The sequence below is a fragment of the Cyprinodon tularosa genome, unplaced genomic scaffold (assembly GCF_016077235.1).
Source record: "Cyprinodon tularosa strain WSP-4 unplaced genomic scaffold, ASM1607723v1 ctg289, whole genome shotgun sequence".
NCBI classification, from domain to species: domain Eukaryota; kingdom Metazoa; phylum Chordata; class Actinopteri; order Cyprinodontiformes; family Cyprinodontidae; genus Cyprinodon; species Cyprinodon tularosa.
In genome coordinates this window covers 1,207,257-1,227,096 of record NW_024038995.1, presented here as the reverse complement: position 1 = coordinate 1,227,096, position 19,840 = coordinate 1,207,257, and the positions used below count along the sequence as shown (strand labels likewise).

The following is a 19,840-nucleotide window of genomic DNA, read 5'->3' as shown; positions in this document are numbered from 1 at the left end:
TCTGGGCTGGAATATAAATCTGTGTGTCATCTGCATAAAATAGGAGCTAAATATTGTTCTTTTTGGAAAGCTTAAACCAAATCAAGCATAAAGTGAATAGAGTTGTGATTTAACAGGATTCTTAAGAAACCTTGCTACTTAATACCATATTAAATGACTTAAAGCTATTAAATGCAACCTTTGATCTGTACTACAGTAATAGCCAATCAGAATTTCCCCACCTTCCTTGATGGGTCCTTGGTTGGTCCCCTAAAATTAATTTTTAAACATCAGTCTTTATACTAAAATATTCTTTCTGTCATGATTTGTGGACATTAAGATCTAAAGAGAAGCATCATCTCCTGGTCTGACCCTGTAATTCAGTGAAAGGGTGCTGTCAGAGTAAAAGAAATGCACGCCCAGGAGAAGGCCAGTGGCTGGAAGTTGGAGGGGATTTTGCTGGGAGTCGCAGGGGAGTAGGCTGCCATTCGGCTGGCGTTTGACCGTGAACGGTCATTTTGAATGGCTGCTACTGTTTATCAAATACAGCAAACAAGACTTAAATTCAACAAGTTGGCGGGAAAAAAAAGAAAATATGCTATTTTAATAACAGAAATCAGACACTGAAAATGCTCAGCAGGGCTGTTTCTAGTAACTCCGTTTTTGTTAAACACAATGGAGGTTTATTCTGCAATGGTCCAGTAAAAGCATTGAACCAAAATCAGGGGGAAAAAGCCAAAATAAAAGCTTTGATAGCCTAGATGACTATTGATGATTAAAGTGACTGCTTGTAAAATAAGTGGTGTTTTATTTGGATTACCACACCAACATAACATTTTCATTATTCTATCGATCAAAAACTTTTAGATTTTATGAAATAACAATACTTTAGATGTCAATAATGCTATTAGCAAACACTAGATGACAGAAAAAATATGATTTTTGCAGCTGACAGCACCCAAAATTGTGACTCTACAGCAGCAGACGACTCAACCCAAACCACCCAACAGTTAAAGTGTGAAACGTTAACTGTTAGCAATAGTTAGCGAGGGCATCAGTCTCCTCCCTGGCTGTCTGTGAGCCTCAGATCAATAGACCCAGATTATCATCATCAGTATCTGAGCTCATTTTTCTTCACTGTAGCTGAAGGCTCTGTGGCTGCTCGGTTTTCCTCCACCCATCCGATAAGCTTTACAAAAGTGACCGCTGCAGCTGGATGCATATCCACGACCCGATCCGGTTTCCTCCTGCTCCTATCTCTGCATCAGGGAATGTTTATTTAACAGGCCGGAGAGCTCGTCAGTACAACAGTCACATCAGAATCCCATGACTCCACATACCTAATTAAATCTTTAATTAAGATGGGAGTTTTTAATTAAAAAGTTTATCATTTTGAAGTGGGGATTATTGACGATCGAATTAGTTTGGGCTATCACAGAATACAATCCATGCATTGTTATGATGGAGATGGGATTTTATTAAATTAGGTTGTGTTTATTTATGCAAAGAAAGGGAAAGAATTTAGACTGAATTATTTAACTTATTGGGAATTTGAAGCTACATTGCTGCTCTGATTACTGAGGAGAACCCGTCTCCTTCTAATGGACATACCAGTTTAGGTGCAGGCTCTAATGCTCTTGGTGTTGAGATCCACCATAGTCCTCTTGGTGCCTCATGCATTTCTCTTTAGTTCTGCAGGAATGGGAAGAGCTGTATGTGTGAATTGGAGCATTCATTTCTAATCTTGAGGATCAGGGGTCCTCTCTCATTTACGGCACGACGAACCGTGGAGGCCTTCCGTCTCCGACTGGCCGAGCTTTGATTGGTATCTGTGAAAGCCGCGTCAGTGTCAGGGGGTTTTCTTAAGCAACGGCACAGATCCGATTAATCCTGTTAGATTGCTTCCCCTTCTATGACGAGATCTGAAAAAGCAGCGATTAGTCTCGAATATATCACATTAACATGTGTTTTGCAAAAAAGATGTCATGGCAAATAAATAAAATGTTGAGGTTTTATCGATCTGAGATCAAAATGGGAAAGATTCCCAGCACATTATTTTCAAATGTCTTTCATTCTAAAAGTTATTGGATAAGAGATCAATTCTTGAATATGTGTTCCTGTAGAAAGTCTTTAATCTGTAGCTTGTTTACTAAAAATGTTTTAGAAATATATTTTGCAAATAACTACAGGTAGCAGGAGTAAACTGCATCCTACTTCTACAGATTAAACATAAAAAATGTACAACCTATCTAACGTGCTGTGACTTAGACTTAGACAACTTTTATTGTAATTTTTTATACACAGAATGTATAAAAAACAAAATTTTGTTTAGTACAGATTTTCATTCTACGGAACAGGATTAGGGCCACTGGGAAAAAAAAAGTTAACTGATTTTTAAATTTTATTTCAATTTAGTATGGGAATAAAGTCAGAATTCTGACTTTTTTCTCAGAATTCTGACTTTAATCTCAAAATTCTGACTTTAATCTCAGAATTCTTACTTTAATCTCAGAATTCTGACTTTAATCTCAGAATTCTTACTTTAATCTCAGAACTCTGACTTTTTTCTCCGAATTCTGACTTTAATCTCAAAATCCTGACTTTAATCTCAGAATTCTGACTTTAATCTCAGAATTCTTACTTTAATCTCAGAATTCTGACTTTAATCTCAGAATTCTGACTTTAATCTCAGAATTCTTACTTTAATCTCAGAATTCTGACTTTAATCTCAGAATTCTGACTTTAATCTCAGAATTCTGACTTTAATCTCAGAATTCTTACTTTTTTTCTCAGAATTCTTACTTTTTTTCTCAGAATTCTGACTTTAATCTCAGAATTCTTAATTTAATCTCAGAATTCTTACTTTAATCTCAGAAATCTGACTTTAATCTCAGAAATCTGACTTTAATCTCAGAATTCTGACTTTAATCTCAGAATTCTGACTTTAATCTCAGAATTCTTACTTTTTTTCTCAGAATTCTTACTTTTTTTCTCAGAATTCTGACTTTAATCTCAGAATTCTTACTTTAATCTCAGAATTCTTACTTTAATCTCAGAATTCTGACTTTAATCTCAGAATTCTGACTTTAATCTCAGAATTCTGACTTTAATCTCAGAATTCTTACTTTTTTTCTCAGAATTCTTACTTTTTTTCTCAGAATTCTGACTTTAATCTCAGAATTCTTACTTTAATCTCAGAATTCTTACTTTAATCTCAGAAATCTGACTTTAATCTCAGAATTCTTACTTTTTTTCCTCAGAATTCTGACTTTAATCTCAGAATTCTTACTTTAATCTCAGAAATCTGACTTTAATCTCAGAATTCTTACTTTAATCTCAGAATTCTTACTTTAATCTCAGAATTCTGACTTTTTTTCTCAGAATTCTTACTTTAATCTCAGAATTCTTACTTTAATCTCAGAATCCTGACTTTTTTCTCAGAATTCCGAGTGAATTCTGACAATAAAAAAAGTCAGAATTCTGAGATTAAAGTCAGAATTCTGACTTTTTTCCCATACTAAACTGAAATAAAATTTTAAAATCAGTAAACTTTTTTTTTCTCTCTCCAGTGGCCCTAATCCTCTTCCGTATCTTTCCATAAAGTACAGCAGGGATAAAATGTAAACAGTGTGGGAGAAAAAATATGGTGCCCAAAAAAAAACGCATTAATATGGAAGTTCAGCGTATTAATATATATGGTGCAAACATGCAGTATTGTTGGTTTGGAAATCCATTCTTGAATATTAGCTCCTGTAGATAGTCTTTAATCTGCAGCTTGTTTAGAAAATGTAAAAATCTATGTTTCCTCTCGTCATAATTGATAAATATAGAGTTAGAATATGAGGATTTGAATAGAGAAAAATTACAGTTTTTAGATGATGATTTTATTCACTAGTGGAAAAGTTATCCTGACTTACTTTGCATTGCTGTTCCCACTAACTGATGTTTCCATCTTTTGCAGCAATGAGTGTTTGCAATAATTAGGTGATGAGTCTCTTACGTCACTTTGAAGGGAATTTTTTCCCTTCTTCTTTGCAGAATAGAGTAATTCAGTCACATTTGATGATTCTGAAGCATAAATGAACTCTTTAACGTAGCAGAGAAGGTCTGCAGAGCTGATAATGGATTGTACTTGTTTATAAAATAGTTTTATAAAATAAATGACATCCGGACTAATCTAAAGTTATAAAACTTAACTGAATTAGGTTCTTAAAAAACAGTGGAAGATTATTCTAATCGCAGTAAATAATTTAGAAGGTTTCCTGCCATAGATGGTGAATAAAGTGATGCTTTACTCTGGCAACAAAAAAACACTGTTTTTTTCTCATTCAGCAGAGTGAAAAATGATGGCACAACAAACAGTCTCTCAGGTAATTCATTTATTCCCCCCGTCTTTGTTTTGAAGCTCATTATTTGATCAAAACGTTTCATTACGTCAAAAGACTCAATTGCATCAAGGTCTGCCTCTTGTCTCTTGTTCGGGTTGTAAAAAAGTTAATTAGTGGGGCTTCGCTGGCTTTAAATTATCTTTCATTTCCATCATTATTTATGCCGCTGAGCCTGTTTATATTTCTTAATTCAAATTGTTTTCATATTTCTTTTTAGAAGTCTGACATAGTTTGCTGTAGAAGAACAATGTTCAGGTTTTTTTTTCCTTTCTCTGCATCCTCAGAGCTCCTTATCTTTGATCCTTCTGCTGTTCCTTCATGGTGATTTAGATCCCAGGAAAACACTCGAGCTCTGAAGTGAAGAGCCTGATTACAATGGCCGACATTTCGTCTCCTCAAAGCTCCACCCTTACTCCTGCGCGGTGCATCCCGGCGTAAACGTGCTCCCCTGCAGCTAGCAGCCCAGTCAGCAGGTCACAGTCCTGTTATTGAGTCCTGGAGACTCGGTGAAAACCTGGCTGTGTGACCTTTCAGCGTTGTGCAGCAGCAGCAGATATTTAGTGAGTCTGTCAGGTTGAGGATGAGGCTCTCTGGGGTTTCAGGGCAGCGAAGTTGCTCTTCTCCTGATTGATCCAGCACTTTGTCAGGATTGAAAATGTTTGATCCCTCCATTTTTTCCCACTCCACTCTGTGAGGCAGCATAGCCGGGGTCTATAGGTTGTTGTAATGGTGATGTGCGTTTGATTACAGGGCTGAGTCACTGTCTCAGGAGATCCAGCTTCTTTCATCAAACACACTTATATTCAGACAGATTGCTGCACCTTTTTACTTCAAGGACCTCAAACTTTATTTCCTCCCCTACTGACATCTGTCTACACGTTTCCCACTCCTAGCTGTTCCTCTGCCTTTAAAGGCAGCGCCGAGGCCTTGACCCGTCGTCAAAGGGTCACACATGTAGCGCTTATTGGGTCAGCAGAGTCTAGTGGCTGTGTTGCATGTCATGGAGATATGCAGGATTGGATTTGACAGGTTCCTGCTCTTTAGCAGAAATGACGGCCTCTGCTTTCTGTCTGCGTGTGCCTGTAGAGCTGATAGGCAATGCAGGTCATGATGCTGCCTTTTATTTGTTTTAGACTCTATGAAAGTAGTCATTTGGTGCTCGGAGCTGTGCAAAAGTCTTGAAGTGTATTTTCTTTGAAGCAGGAATACTGTTTTGTAATCTGTCATAGCTGGACTTTAGCAGATATTTATTGCCAGAGTAGTTGCAACTTTTCCTATTCTCTAACATATGTTCCTGCTCTCTGTTGTTGGGAAGGATGCTCTGGTTAATTGCCGAATCCCAAGTTAAGGAGAACCAGTGTTTGGCTTTCTTCCTTATTCAAAACAATAGACCAGAACTCTTGCAGAGATTTAGAGCTGGTCTTGGTTGTTGGGTCCATCTTTGTGTTTTGGTTCTGGAAAGCATTACCACTGCTCCTCTAAAAGAGTTCTTGATTAAAAGCTCAGATAAATAAGAAGAAAAAATATTTTCAAAAGTAATATTAAATGTTTCAAAATGCACCTAATCAAGAGGTGATGCTATATATCTATTTGCTATAAACAACTTTCTGTAAGGTTGAATCCTGACTTCTTGCAGTCGAAGTCTTTTTTTTTCGTTCCTGCTTTGAAACGTCCCCTCGTGTCCAAAATCGACCTTCAATCCATAAAGTTTCTCTCCAAGCAGAACTCCTGGGATCTTTGGCTCCCGGAAAGAGATGCAGGTTTGACCTTTGGAGTTTCCAGGAGAAGACGGTCCCAAGGAATTTCCTGGCAACAGGAAGTTAAAAAGTCCAGCTAAGAGTCAGCATTTCCCTCGCCGCTCAGTTTTTTTTTTTTCACACACCCTGACACTTTGCTTCAATCACACCATGAGACAGACGGAATAATGTGGTAATTTATTTACTCTGCTACAGGCCATATGAGCAAAACAATGAGGCGTGAGCTAAAATATGCTGATGATTAATAAAATACGCATATCAGTCAAAATATGTGTTTACGGAAGGCAGTCACGGTGATTAATCTTTTGTCTGTTTTGCTTTAAACAAAAGAGAAAAATATCAAAATAACTAGAAATTATTGGTACAGTGATAGGTTAAAAAGTATTTCAACTACAGAGTTCCTAACACGACTTTTTCATTTCTGAGATGATGCTGATATCGACCCAATATTAACATGAATCATACATACTTTAATACTTATTTTATTGCGTGGGATGTCAGGTGAAATTACTTAAACAGAGAGCAATAAGAACACCTGACCTATTTATTATCAACCAATGGGTCATATGAGCTTTAGACAGAAGCAGTGTTTTTATCAACATGCTAATATCAGAGATTTTAGTTGCAGGCTGATATAATCTGATATAAAGTTTTTTTTTGCCTGATATTGACATTGGATTGTGACATCCCTACTTTTAAAGGTACACTATGCAACCGGTGTTGATTTTCCAGCAAGGCTCCCCCCAGAGGGCGAAAGTAAAAGTGCACTGTCATAAATATGCGCAGCTGTTCTCCTGGTTTCTCCGTCAAGCCAGGCGCGGTTGTTTTGAGCTTAGCAGCGAATGACTAATGCTGCGTTCACACCGCAGCTGGCGCGACAGAAGCAGCGAGTTTACATGCAAAGTCAATGGTTGACGCGCGTCAAGGCGCAGCAAAAGGTCCCGCGGCGCGTTTTGAGCAGCAGGCCCAGCGCGTCTGAGCAGCTGAAAGGCGCGTTTAATCATCTTACGCAGGGAGAGAGACACAGCGCTGTTGATCACTCCTCTTAAACAGTTTATTGACGCCTAAATTAACTTAAAATGCAGAAATCTGCTGGCAGAATATGCAGTTTGGATTATTTAGATGAAAAACACCTACCAGCTGCTGCGGTGAACCGCGAGGAGGTGACCCGGCCAGAGGCTGCTGATGAAGGGATTCCTTCTGTCGGCGCACCGCTGGTATGTGGGGGTCTGAGCGGCTCCGACAGAAAAAATATTGAAGGCAGGATAATAATCTGAATGAACTGACGGCACTGATTACGTTTTCAGGTGTATTTTCTCATTTAAACACATATTAAAACTACTTTATTCCAAATGATCACAGCAAATATAGCTGCAAGGCAGAAAAAGGATAGTGAAGCTCCGCCCAACGCGCGTCAGACACACTTTTGCACCACGCAGCCAGAGCAGCAAAGCTGCTTCAGCCGCGCGTCAGAACTAACTGGTACAAGCAGCAAAAATGAAGCAGCAGACGCGATTTTGCTGCTTTTGCTGCGTGAACGTAGCATAACTGCACAAAGATTGCCACTGTGCTAGCAACGAGAATGCTTTTAACTGGGGGCGTCTAGCAGTTCTCGCCGTAAAGCAAGACTGACTCTCACGAGACTTCTGAGCCTGTGGGTGCGGGTCGGTGCTCCTGCAATTGCAAGTGCGGTATTTCCCCCACAGACCACCAGGGCGGCCGAGAATACCTTTGTTCAACCTGAAATGACTAATTTAATCATCCATAACGTTATGGAACACAATAATTAACTGAAAAATGTTGCATAGTGTGCCTTTAACATTTGCTTTTATTTCAGTAAATATTTAAAGGAAAAGTCTGGTCAGCTAGGAATGATCAATTTAAAATGTATTAATGAAACTAGTAGGTTTGAATCCAGCAAAAAGGTGAAAACATGCTGTTTATTTCTCACTTCACTCAACAACCAAACACAAGGACATTTAAAGTGGTTGCTTTCAATGACAGGAAATGGAAGAAATATATATATATATATTTTTTTTTTTTTCTTTTACTATTTTCTCCACCAATAAGAGGTCAGATTTATTCCAAGGGTTTTTGTCTCTTTCTCAGTGGTTGGTGCATCGTTAGTCTCAGGTCATCTTGCTGCTGCAGGATGCTTCACAAATGTCCCAGCAACACATCTAACTTGAGTTTATTCTCAACACATCTAACAACACAGCAACACATCTAACTTGAGTTTATTCTCAAAATTTATAAACAAAAAATAAATATAAAGAAAAACCCTAAGCATAAATGATCAGCATGCAGAATTCTGTGACTCTAGTACAGTTTGTGGTAAACATCTTGCCTTAACTCCTGCTACTGTTGTACCTGCAAAGCCAGTACTTATTACTGTAGTTTAATAGTACAGTAGTACACTAAAGCAGCACTGCAGTGGTTGAGCGATGGTGGTGGGGGGGGACTGTTCACTGTTTGCCACAAGTCTTTGTTCATTGTTCTGAATAATACATCAGAGACACATTAGTTTGATTCATATTGCTGTTGGCTCTGCTGTAAGCTTGCTCTCAGCTGTGCCCTCACTTATCATATCCTTTTCTATTTTTTTCCCCGGGTTGAGTCTATCTGGGCCGGCTTGCCAATGTCAACAGTGCATTTGATCAATCCATGGACAAAGCACGCCCGCCTTTAAACAACTCCATCCTGCAGACCATTTCCTGCGGCGCTGATAGAACCAGGTCACTCACTCACAATGGCCCTTTCACGCTCATTCATCTTACGCCTTCTTTTTTTTTCTCTCTCCTCTTAGTAACCGGCTAACTCCCAGCAACCATGACCGGATACAGAGGCTGAGGCAGGAGTTCCAGCAGGCCCAGAACGTTCCAGAAGACCCGGATGATCGCAGGAGGACCTACAGCTTCGAGCAGTCCTGGGTGAGTGTCTGAACCGATCGACGTCGAGAGAGAGGATGGTTTACCATACAGAGACCCAACTCGACCGTACCTGTGGTGATCCTGCATCACTAACCCCACTACCATCAGCCACGAACAAGACTTCAGGAGTATCATTAACCTCCACGGGCCTAATTAACTGACTGCATGCTGGAGTCCATCACTAACCCCGCCTGCCTGTTACAACCCGCTCTACTCATTCATCGTCCCCATTTCTGTCTGTCAGTCACCCACATGGACTTCACCCACAACATCGAGGACTTTCAGGTTCATCCTCATCCTGTTTCTCTCGTGGGACTTCATTTTTTAAACTCTGTGCCTTTTTACTCTTTAGACGCAGGATGCTGGTCTTTTTAACTGACATGTATTTAAATCAGAGCTTTACTGGCCGAGAAAAGGGGGTAATTAGCTTGTCTGAAGCAACGAGGGGTAATCCTGAACTGAACAAATCAAAGGTTCTGTAGAGTTTCTTTTTTTTAAGGTGATGAAATCATTGGTCATATTTTTACCTATTTATTTGAGGTCTGTCAACTTCTTTGCACTGCGACTCAACGTCGGTTTTGCATTATTCTAAGCGGCAAATTATGGTTATCTAAAATGTCAGCTGTAGCTGAAGATTAGATTTTAATACTTTTGTAGCAATACGCCTCACAACACGTACTTTCCTGGTGAGTTTTATCTGTTCCACAAAGTTTCTTGTTAGTTTTGAGAAAGGCATGCAGGATTTATAAAGTATCAGGTTTAATTAACACATTGTCCCTTTGCTTGAGTTAGTTTTAAGTTTCATCATAACAGGGAATTTCAAGGTCAAACCAATAAATGCCAGAGATTACTGATGAAAGTTCCAAAAAGCTTCAAATCATCACATAAAACATTAGAAAAATTAGCTTGCAAGTTAGTGGAAAAAGCCTGAAAGGGACATAAAAGTTCAAGAAAATGATAAGGTTAAAAAACACATGGCGATTCATTGTCCCTCCCAAAAAAAAAAATAAATAAATAAACCTGTAGGTTCCAAAAGTAAGTCCTAGAAAGTGTAATCTTACACATCACCTTAAAAAGAAGCCTGTTGTATTTTGAAACTGTAAGTTACCTAGAGTAACATGTTAGTCCTAGAAAGTATTAACGAATACACCACCGTATAAAGATACCCTGAAATGGGCAAGATTGGAAAAGTAGCACAATGAAGCACTCTTTAAACTATAAAAACTGACCTCTCAGTTCCAGTGTGTGCTTCCTTTATAGGTTAAACTGCAAGTTCCAGGTAAGTAACAATGAAAATTCCTGATATTAACTTTTGGGGCCTAAAGGTTAATTTTTGTTTATCAGAAATTATAGAATTCTGGCAAAGTACTATAGAAATGACAGAAAATACCCTGATTTTTTCCAGAGTATGCCTTGCAAGTCCTGGAAAGTATCAGTCACCTCACAGTTCAAAGGTAGCCAAGCAGGGTTTAAAAAGAGAAACCTTGGAAGTTCCCGATCATTAGGTTTACAAAAGTAGCCTGTAGGCTTTGATAGAACCCACATTAAAATCCTTTAACGTTCATAGAAAGTAAGGGCTGTATCAGGTATTGCTGCAAAGACATTTTTTTTTTCTTATTGGTAGCTATTTAATGCACAAAGCATCAATGAGTGTTAGTTTGTACATTATACACATCATAGAGGCTGACGGATGTTCATGTTTGTCTCCATGGTGAAAAGGGAGTGTGGGGGGGGGTACATTAGGTGTGTTGTGCTTAATGTCTTTTTATGATAACTTAAACACTTTTTTTGGAAGGGGGAGGGGTATCTACGCCACTCACACACACACAGGTCTGTGTTTGTATATTTCTGTATGAACTCCTTCCTGCTGATACTTTGCAAAGCTTTCTGTTTGCAGTGGGAATCTAGTGGTTTAATACTGCGATGATAAAGTGAGAGCTGATGATTTGTACCCAGGTTTGTTTTTGTTCTAGTATTGTATAGCATTATGCAGCTTTTGGCAGTGTTAACCAGAGTCCTGCTGTGTGTTAATGGGATCAGTGGACACATTCCAGCGCAGGATTGTGTGGGAAACAAGGCCACAGGTCATCTGTGCTTTTGTCTGGAAACAACTGAGCGTGCTGTAAATTAAAAATTAGAACTGTAGCACTTCCTTTATTTTTTAAACTTCACTTTCACTGCACTATTGTGAGTCTGTTCATTTTCCCATGAAGACATTATTTGTTCTTCCACATTATGAAAACTGAAGAGCACCTTGAATATTTAACTTTTTTTTTTTTTACTGAGTAAACGTGTTCATAAATAAAGAATTAAAACAAATTTAAAAATGTGTTTTATCCCAAAATAAACCTTGGAAACCATAGATTCCACTCCTGCACAGTGGGCAAAGGCTCTGTATCCTCCAATGCTCTTTTCTTGTCCCTTTTACTTCCACTCGCTCACACCCGGCTCTCCCATTATAATTGCGTGTTATTGGACTCATGCCCTGGTCATGCCAGAGCACCATATGGAAAACGGCAGAATGCGGCTTTGAAATTCAATTACCTCTCCAGGTGCAGGGATTGCATTTGTTGCTTCATCTGAGTGATGTGCTGCAAACCTCCGGGAGTCAGTGTCCTTTGTCTTAATTCACCTACAACTTCCCCACTTTCAGTCTGTGCCTGAGGTCATATAAGATGCTGCAAGTTGATGCTTTTTTTGAAGTGGTGTAAGAAAAACGTTTTCCTTCAAAAATATCAAACATATCTGAAATTATTAATACTTAACTGGTTTATCTTTGTGCATATTTTCTTTGACCCCTGACCTATCATTGAAGTCTCATCTTTAATTTTGAAAACTAATTTGAAAAGATTAAACAATTTCCCTACTGAAATCTTTGTCTAATCGCCATTAGCTGGTGAGGATGCTAGTTAGGTTTCCAGTCATCCATGTTTTGCTGCATCCAGAGAGTATTCAGTGTGTTGTTTTTCCATATTTATTATGTTGCAGATTATTTCCAGCGTATATAAAGTTATGCATTTCTTAAAGATCTATAAACCATCAAAAATGCATTACTGAAAAAAATGTCTATTTATTGATTTTGTGTACTCAGGTATTTACACCCATTGCTTATTACTTTGCCTTATTGGCACCGTTTCAACTTCAAGTCTTCTTGTCTGATGGTTTTATCTCCCGTTCTTTTCAGCTGATCAGGTTAAATCTGCAGCAATTTTTCAGAGATGTTCCATAGAATATAGGTGAGGGTTCTTGCTGGGTTTCCTGTGAATCTTTAGGAACTACCACCCAACCACTCTGGATCAGCTTTCCTTAAGGAATGTCTTGCCTACTGTATAGACAGGCTAGTTACAAAATATACTGCAAAAAAGTAAATCCCCACACCATGATGCTGACTCCTCCATGCTTCACACTGAGCAGCATCCTCTTTTTTCTTGCCAGATAATTTAGTTTGTTCTGGCTTTATAATTTCTAATGTCCATATTGGTCAAGTTGAAGTGGTCGTGTCTGGCTGACTTGTTAACCCTCTGGATGGTTCCTCAATTTATTTGTCTTTCATCCAAGTATTTTATAAAGAGATCCCTATTGGTAATTCACATTGGGTGCTTTTCAAGCTTCAGATATGTTTTGCCCTGACAGAGTCTTCACCCAAGGATTTAGATTTTTGCTGTGCTCGTCAAAAAAAAACAAAAAAACATCCAGGCTCAGTTTTGAGTGTCTGGAAGCAAATAATGATTTTCTTTATTAAATTCTCAATGATTTGCAGCTCTTTTTCCCACTTTATCATCATGGGATTATGTGTAGCATCTGGTAAAGCAAATTAAGTTATCAAATTTCAGAACGAGGTTGTAACATAAAAGGAAAAAGGAATTGGTGAGCACTTTAGTACAAGAGAATATCGGTTGGAAACCTTTTTTTTTTTAAATTAACCTTTTTTTCTTCCCTGTTTAAAAGAAAAAAGTGAAGTTATCTAGAATAAAGTAAGTCAAGTATTGAATTCAAGAATAGATGATAAAAAGAGTTAAAATTAACCTCAAAATGAATAAAAGCAGAATGCTGTTTTGTGATTAAAGTCAAAATACTACTAATAAAGTAACAATACCTTATAAAAAAAAGGCAGAATGATGAGTAGTGTTGCACTGATACCGGTATGGGGTGGGGCCCTGATCCAGCACTAAAATGGTGGTATCGGTATCAGCGAGTACCAACAAATAGGACACCGATACCATTTTTAGAGCCAAAAGTTTATTCAACTATTGTCACCCATTCCAGGTAGGCAATAAAAGGTTCTACTGGATTCACTTTGTATTAGTCTTTTTCCTGCTTCACAAAGGTAGGCAGCAGCTTGACAAAGCCATGATGGCAATTATTTTACATCCAAGTAGTGTGCAGTTCTTCATATATACACACACATCAGTTTCAAACAGATGGTATCGGTATCTGCCGATGCTGCACAGACAGGTATCGGGGCCTAAAAATGGCATCGGCGCAACACTAATGATGAGACTAAGTTCTTTCCCAGCAGGGTTGGTTTGTTGGGCCAGACTGAGTTCTGACTCAGTCTAAATCCAAAAGATGTAACATTTAACAAGGCTCTGCCGTCACATTTATCCCCATGTCATTTTGACCTTATAGTGGATGAAGTCCATCAAACGTTTTCTCCTATTTTTTGCTCTAATATTAGACGTTACAAAAATGAAACGCCTCAGTCTGACTCATCATTTCTTCCATCTTTATTGTCTAACCGCTTACAAAAATGAAAGATTTGAGCTCAGCTGTTCTCCTTCCATCTCTGAAGAAGCCAAAGTGTTCCTCTACATTCAGAGACCATAAATCATCCGCTCTGTTAGGGCTGAACTTGAATCCATCCTCTGAACAATCGGCGCTTCTCTAGTTTAATCCCCATTAAATTGCATTTCTGCTATAGATGTCAGGCTTTTTCAAGGTGTTTTATTCCAGTCCAAAATAACGTAAACATTTTATTTAGCTTTTTGTAGTCCCCAGATTCCACCAAACCTCCACTGAAATCAAACCTGCAGCCGTCACGTTTGTTAGCCGTCCTTCCTGTGATTTATCGTCCAATATCAAAACAAGCTGTCCATAATTAGCCACCTTTTCTTGGTCTTCCTCATCTATTTTCCCCCTTGTTGTTTGGGTGAGCAGCAGAGAATTGTGGGTAACGTGGTCTAATTCCATCAGCGATGACTGATGTCTGCTCTCCCAGCTGCAGCGGCAGCACACTAAGCTTTATTGCTCCCATTAAACAACTGTGGGAACAGAGAGGTTCATTCAGCTGGAGCAGAGCTTTATGGAAGGCATAATATTTTCATCTTGTGTTTTATTGAAACATTTAAAAGCTTTTATTATCCAACATCCCTGAAGGTATTTTCCAGTAACCTTTAAAATTAAGCATGAACCGACATTTCCAGAAGTATTAAAACAATCAGGATCGTCAGAAGGAATCCATCCTTTCTTAATCTGAGGATTATTAGGACGGTCACTCAGCCGTGGGCGATTTTACACCAGATATGAAAAAAAAATTTAGTTTGGACCTCAGCCCCTCATTTCCCATCTAACCCGCTGCACCCTGGATTCATCTGGTTATGAGGGGAGTCTCTTTAGCGCTCATAATGGTTTTATGGCCCTTTACACCAACTGACGCCTGCACCACTCTCAATATGTTACACGGCCATAAAAAGTAATTATATCAGCTTAGTGTGACAACTAATCTGCTCACCATTATTGCACCCAGACCGCTAATGAACATCAGAGGAGTTGCGGTACAACAGTGGGATGTTTGCAGCTCTGTTGGCTTAATGGCATTTATTGCAGGGATGTTTGAATTAAGGCAAACCTTTAATCAAACTGAGGATTTTTGTTTTCACATAAAAAGGTAGAATTATGTGAGCTGCGAGCAAAAATAAATCAACAGCATTGGCCGACAAGTTAAGCCTCTCTTCTCGCAAATATTTACATATTTAGTGCTATTATCCGCTTTTTACACACAGTTTAATTTTCAGTCACTCTTTGCTTTGAATGTCCAGTTGGTTTTAAATGTTATAGCCATCATCTTCCAATCAAACTCTGCACAGGCGCATAAAAAGCAGCTTTAAATTAGCTGGTTCCCTGGCCTAACCCGAGCTACTGTAGTTTCCTGAGCGTTTCCTGCCATACGATCCTCAGAACGGCTTTTGAGGTCACAGATAGGACTCCAATTTTCAATCACAAAGCCAATAATCCTTCAAAGACGTCATTGTGGTCCTGCCATCTGTACAAGCTGAGATAACATCTTTTATCCTTACATAATATCATGTTTTATCGTTTTATTTTCATTTATGAAAACAATTTGAGCTCTCTCCAAAGAAAATTAGTCGTGTTTTTCAGGTTTTATTGCCTCGATTTTATTCAAAACTGCATATATCTTGTGACCTACCATGTGACCTAGATGCAGAATAGAATAGAAATGATCTTAAATGTCCCCCTGTGGCCAAATGCATGTGTCCCAAGTGAAAAGAGATGAGAAAACATGCACATATAAGAGTAATGAATATGTGCAAATAAAACAAGAATAATGTACAGTGTAATGTAAAAAAAAACACCAAATGTGCAGCCGAGCAGCGAGGTCTCATTGACTGTATAACATATGAATTTTATCCATTAAAATCCGAACAGACTATTTAGAATTATTAAAAAGTCCAAACCTAAACAGTGTAGAATGAATCCTTGAGCAAAAACAGGATGGATGATGTAGATAGTTACATTTGTGGGGAACAGATTTGGCTCTGAAGTCATATTTGTGGGGAGGAAGGATCTGCAGTAATGCTATTTTATGCATTGAAGATGCAACAGCTTCCTGAAGCTTGTAGTTTAACAGTCCTTGGTAGTTCTCAGGTTGACTGATGGGAGAACAGGGTGCATAACCTTGAATTAATTTGTGATATTCCATAATTCATATGTTTCTAAAGTTAGATCTACATCCTCAGATATAGAAACCACTAATATCCAAGTTAAACAACGCTTGCTAATGGATCAACTTTTGGCATAAATCTGGCTCAATGTTTGAACGCTTTAATCAGCAGAAAATTAAACTGATTTGGATCTTCCACCGCCCCCCAATAGTGCTAACCTCTTCCAAACAATCTCTGTATAGCTAAATAGCATCTTCCTTGCCTGATCTCCCCACAGATTTTTATTCTCCAGGAATTTGGCCTTTTTAATGGTAGCAGCCGTAAACTTGAGTCAAGTTTGATTGATTTTAATCCAATGCTCTGAAACCCTCTCTGTCTCTATCAACGTAACACTATCACGGCCGTGGGCGTGAACATCGGTTCCCCAGCTATATCCAGTTCCTGATGGACTTCAGTCCTGGTTGTTCCTATGAATATAACTGATTTATTTCATCTAAAGCAAAAGGTTTGGATGCAGCGATTAAATCTTTAAATCTTACTGTAAAATGATCCCAAACTTTTATCAAAATTGGTTTCAAAGCTGGTAAAACAGACTGAAAATAGCCTTTGATGATTTGTTAAATCTTGAAAATCATCTAAGGGTTCTGACCAGAAGAGTGGGACCATATGCAGTTGGAATAATCAATCAACCCAGTTATGAATGCATGTGATGCCAGCTATCAGAGTGGTAGAGTATGTGCACAGAAGCAACATTGATATTGTTGAAATCACTGCAGCTCATTTTTGTTTTCCAGGTTCTTTGCTGTATTTTAAATCCACCACAAATATAAAGTAGTTTAATTATCAAATAAATAACTGAAAAAACCTGTGCATGGTTAAGCCTTTATTATAATGACAATAACTAAACATTGGTTTTGGGAGGATTGATGGGTTAAACAAACTAAATAAGAGAAAATCTTAAAAAGTAGATAAAGACTAACTGATTAATCCTAAATTCAACTGAATTCATACACATATATATATATATATATATATATATATATATATATATATATATATATATATATATATATATATATATATATATATATATATATATATATATATATATATATATATACTGCCTGGCCAAAAAAAAAGTCGCCACCTGGATTCAACTAAGCAAATCGGTACGGGCCTCCTATTGGATAATTACTGGATGGGCGATTATCTTTCAGCTGGCAACAAGTTATTTAACCCCAACTGGTGCAATGACTTGCTTCTCATTACCTAAACAACCTTGTTGAAAGACTCATCCTGTGGACATTGTTAGTCTGTTTGAGAAGGGTCAAATCATTGGCATGCATCAAGCAGAGAAAACATCTAAATAGATTGCAGAAACTACTAAAATTGGGTTAAGAACTGTCCAACGCATTATTAAAAACTGGAAGGATAGTGGGGACCCATCATCTTCAAGGAAGAAATGTGGCCGGAAAAAAATCCTGAATGATTGTGATCTTAAATGTGTGGTGAGATCAAATTGAAGAAAAACTACAGTAGAACTCAGGGCTATGTTTAATACTGAAAGTAAGAGCATTTCCACACGCACAATGCGAAGGGAACTCAAGGGATTGGGACTGAACAGCTGTGTAGCCGTAAGAAAACCACTAATCAGAGAGGCTAACCGGGAAAAAAGGCTTCAATTTGCTAGGGAGCATAAAGATTGGACTGTGGAGCAATGGAAGAAGGTCATGTGGTCTGATGAGTCCAGATTTACCCTGTTCCAGTGTGATGGGCGAATCAGGGTAAGAAGAGAGGCAGGTGAAGTGATGCACCCACCATGCCTAGTGCCTACTGTGCAAGCCTGTGGGGGCGATGTTATGATTTGGGGTTGCTGCAGTTGGTAAGGGTAGGTTCAGCAACAGTATGTGTTCAAAAATGAGGTTAACTGACTACCTGAATATACTGAATGACCAGTTATTCCATCAATGGACTTTTTCTTCCCAGATGGCACAGGCATATTCCAGGAAGACAATGCCAGGATTCATCGGGCTCAAATTGTGAAAGACTGGTTCAAGGAGCATGACTCATCATTTTCACACATGGATTGAGTCCAGACCTCAACCCCATGCAAATCTTTGGGATGTGCTAGATAGGGCTTTGCGCAGAGGTCTGACTCTACCATCATCAGTGCAAGATCTTGGTGAAAAATCAATGCAAAACTGGATGGAAATAAATCTTTTGACATTGCAGAAGCTTATCGAAACAACGCCACAGCGAATGCGTGCCGTCATCAAAGCTAAAGGCGGTCCAACAGAATATTAGAGTGAGTGACCTTTTTTTTTTTTGGAGGCAACTTTTTTTTTGGCCAGGCAGTGTGTATATATATATATATATATATATATATATATATATATATATATATATATATATATATATGTATATATATATATATATATATATATATATATATGTATATGTATATATATATATATATATATATATGTATATATGTATAGTAACAAATGTCCACATTAAACTGAGGAATGTGTGACATGTCTGCAGGAGGCGACTGTCAGCTGATAATCTGTTGGTGAGGTGTTTGTGTCAGGGCGTTAATCTCAAAAAGGACCATCACAGTGTTGAGTCTGTTTCATTAACACCGACTAACATCCATGTCATCACCATAACCTTTCTCTAAGCCTGCAGCATGGTCTTCCCCTCACTCCCCCCTCCTCCCATCTTATCTGCCTGCCTTCCTGTGTCTCACCTTCATTTTGACCTGAGGAGAGGCGAGTCCCACCGACTAGCTGCCGGTAAGTTTCAGAGATGTGTAAAAATCCAGCCGTTAATCCCATCCAAGAGGTCAGATGGTGTTCTGCTCTTTAGTTATTAAAAAGTCACATGTCTGTGGATTTTCATACTCCTGTAGTTTCATGTAGGGCTTTCCAGCCGAGGTCACAGATAGGTCTTCAATATTCCATCACAAAGCCAGTAATCCTTCAAACACGTCATGGGGCTCCCATAACACCTTTGATCCTTATGTCATTTTATTATTCAAATTTATATTATGTAAAAATTTGAGCTTCTTTCAAGAAAATGAACAATTTTCTTCAGGTTTTATATTCACAATTTATGTTTATTTATTTTAAACCTAAATTTCTGCTCTGATTTCAATACATTTTATGTGTATATTTAATGAATTATAATATATAATATTGAGACTGTTAAAATGCCTTTGGAGAATAGTAACCTTTAAGTAGTTTTTCATGGAGCCCATATTTCAGTATTGAATAATTTTTTACTGGTCAGATTTGATATCATAATAAAAAAATGACTTTTTTTTTTATTAGCTATAAGTAGTAATAAAAATAAAGGCTTTAATATATCTATATAATATCTTCTGTGTGTAATTAATACATTTAATGAAGCCAGTAACTGAAAAAATTCAACTTTTTAATTATATTCCTGTTTATTACATTGCTTTAGATAAAGGTTTCCGCAAAGTTAAAATATAAAAAGTTCTGTATTTGGCTTGAATTCAACAATTGCAAGTCGTTTATATATTTTGCACATTTAGTAGTTTAAATTTTTATTTCTTTTAATCTTTATTATTATGGCTTGGAGCTAATGAAAACTCCAAATTACATTTTATTTGTGGCCCTCGGACTAATTGTGTGCATCCCCCTCCCTCTGCATTTCCACAATGATTCCAACCTGGCCCTCAAGCACAGGAGATAATTAAGTTAAAGACTTTTTATTTTTAATAAGGGGAGGAAATTATTTCTTCCAAATTAAACGTGTTCCTCCATAGAAATGCATTGGGTAAAATAATTAAATGTCTATATTTTAATAAAGCAAATGTGCAAAACCCTTTAAAGTTTGCTTTTCTAAGCAACAATGAT

At 37.9% G+C, this 19,840-nt stretch overlaps 1 protein-coding gene across 4 annotated transcripts in view; it reads left to right on the top strand.

The window, feature by feature from the left end:
- LOC119787130 (partitioning defective 3 homolog) overlaps positions 1-19,840 on the top strand; it is a 349,189-nt gene that overhangs the window by 318,205 nt on the left and 11,144 nt on the right. For all 4 annotated transcript variants that reach the window (XM_038290773.1, XM_038290770.1, XM_038290772.1 and 1 more), the window contains one exon: positions 8,931-9,054. In XM_038290773.1, coding sequence (XP_038146701.1) covers positions 8,931-9,054 — 124 coding nt within the window. The remainder of the gene's footprint in view (positions 1-8,930; positions 9,055-19,840) is intronic.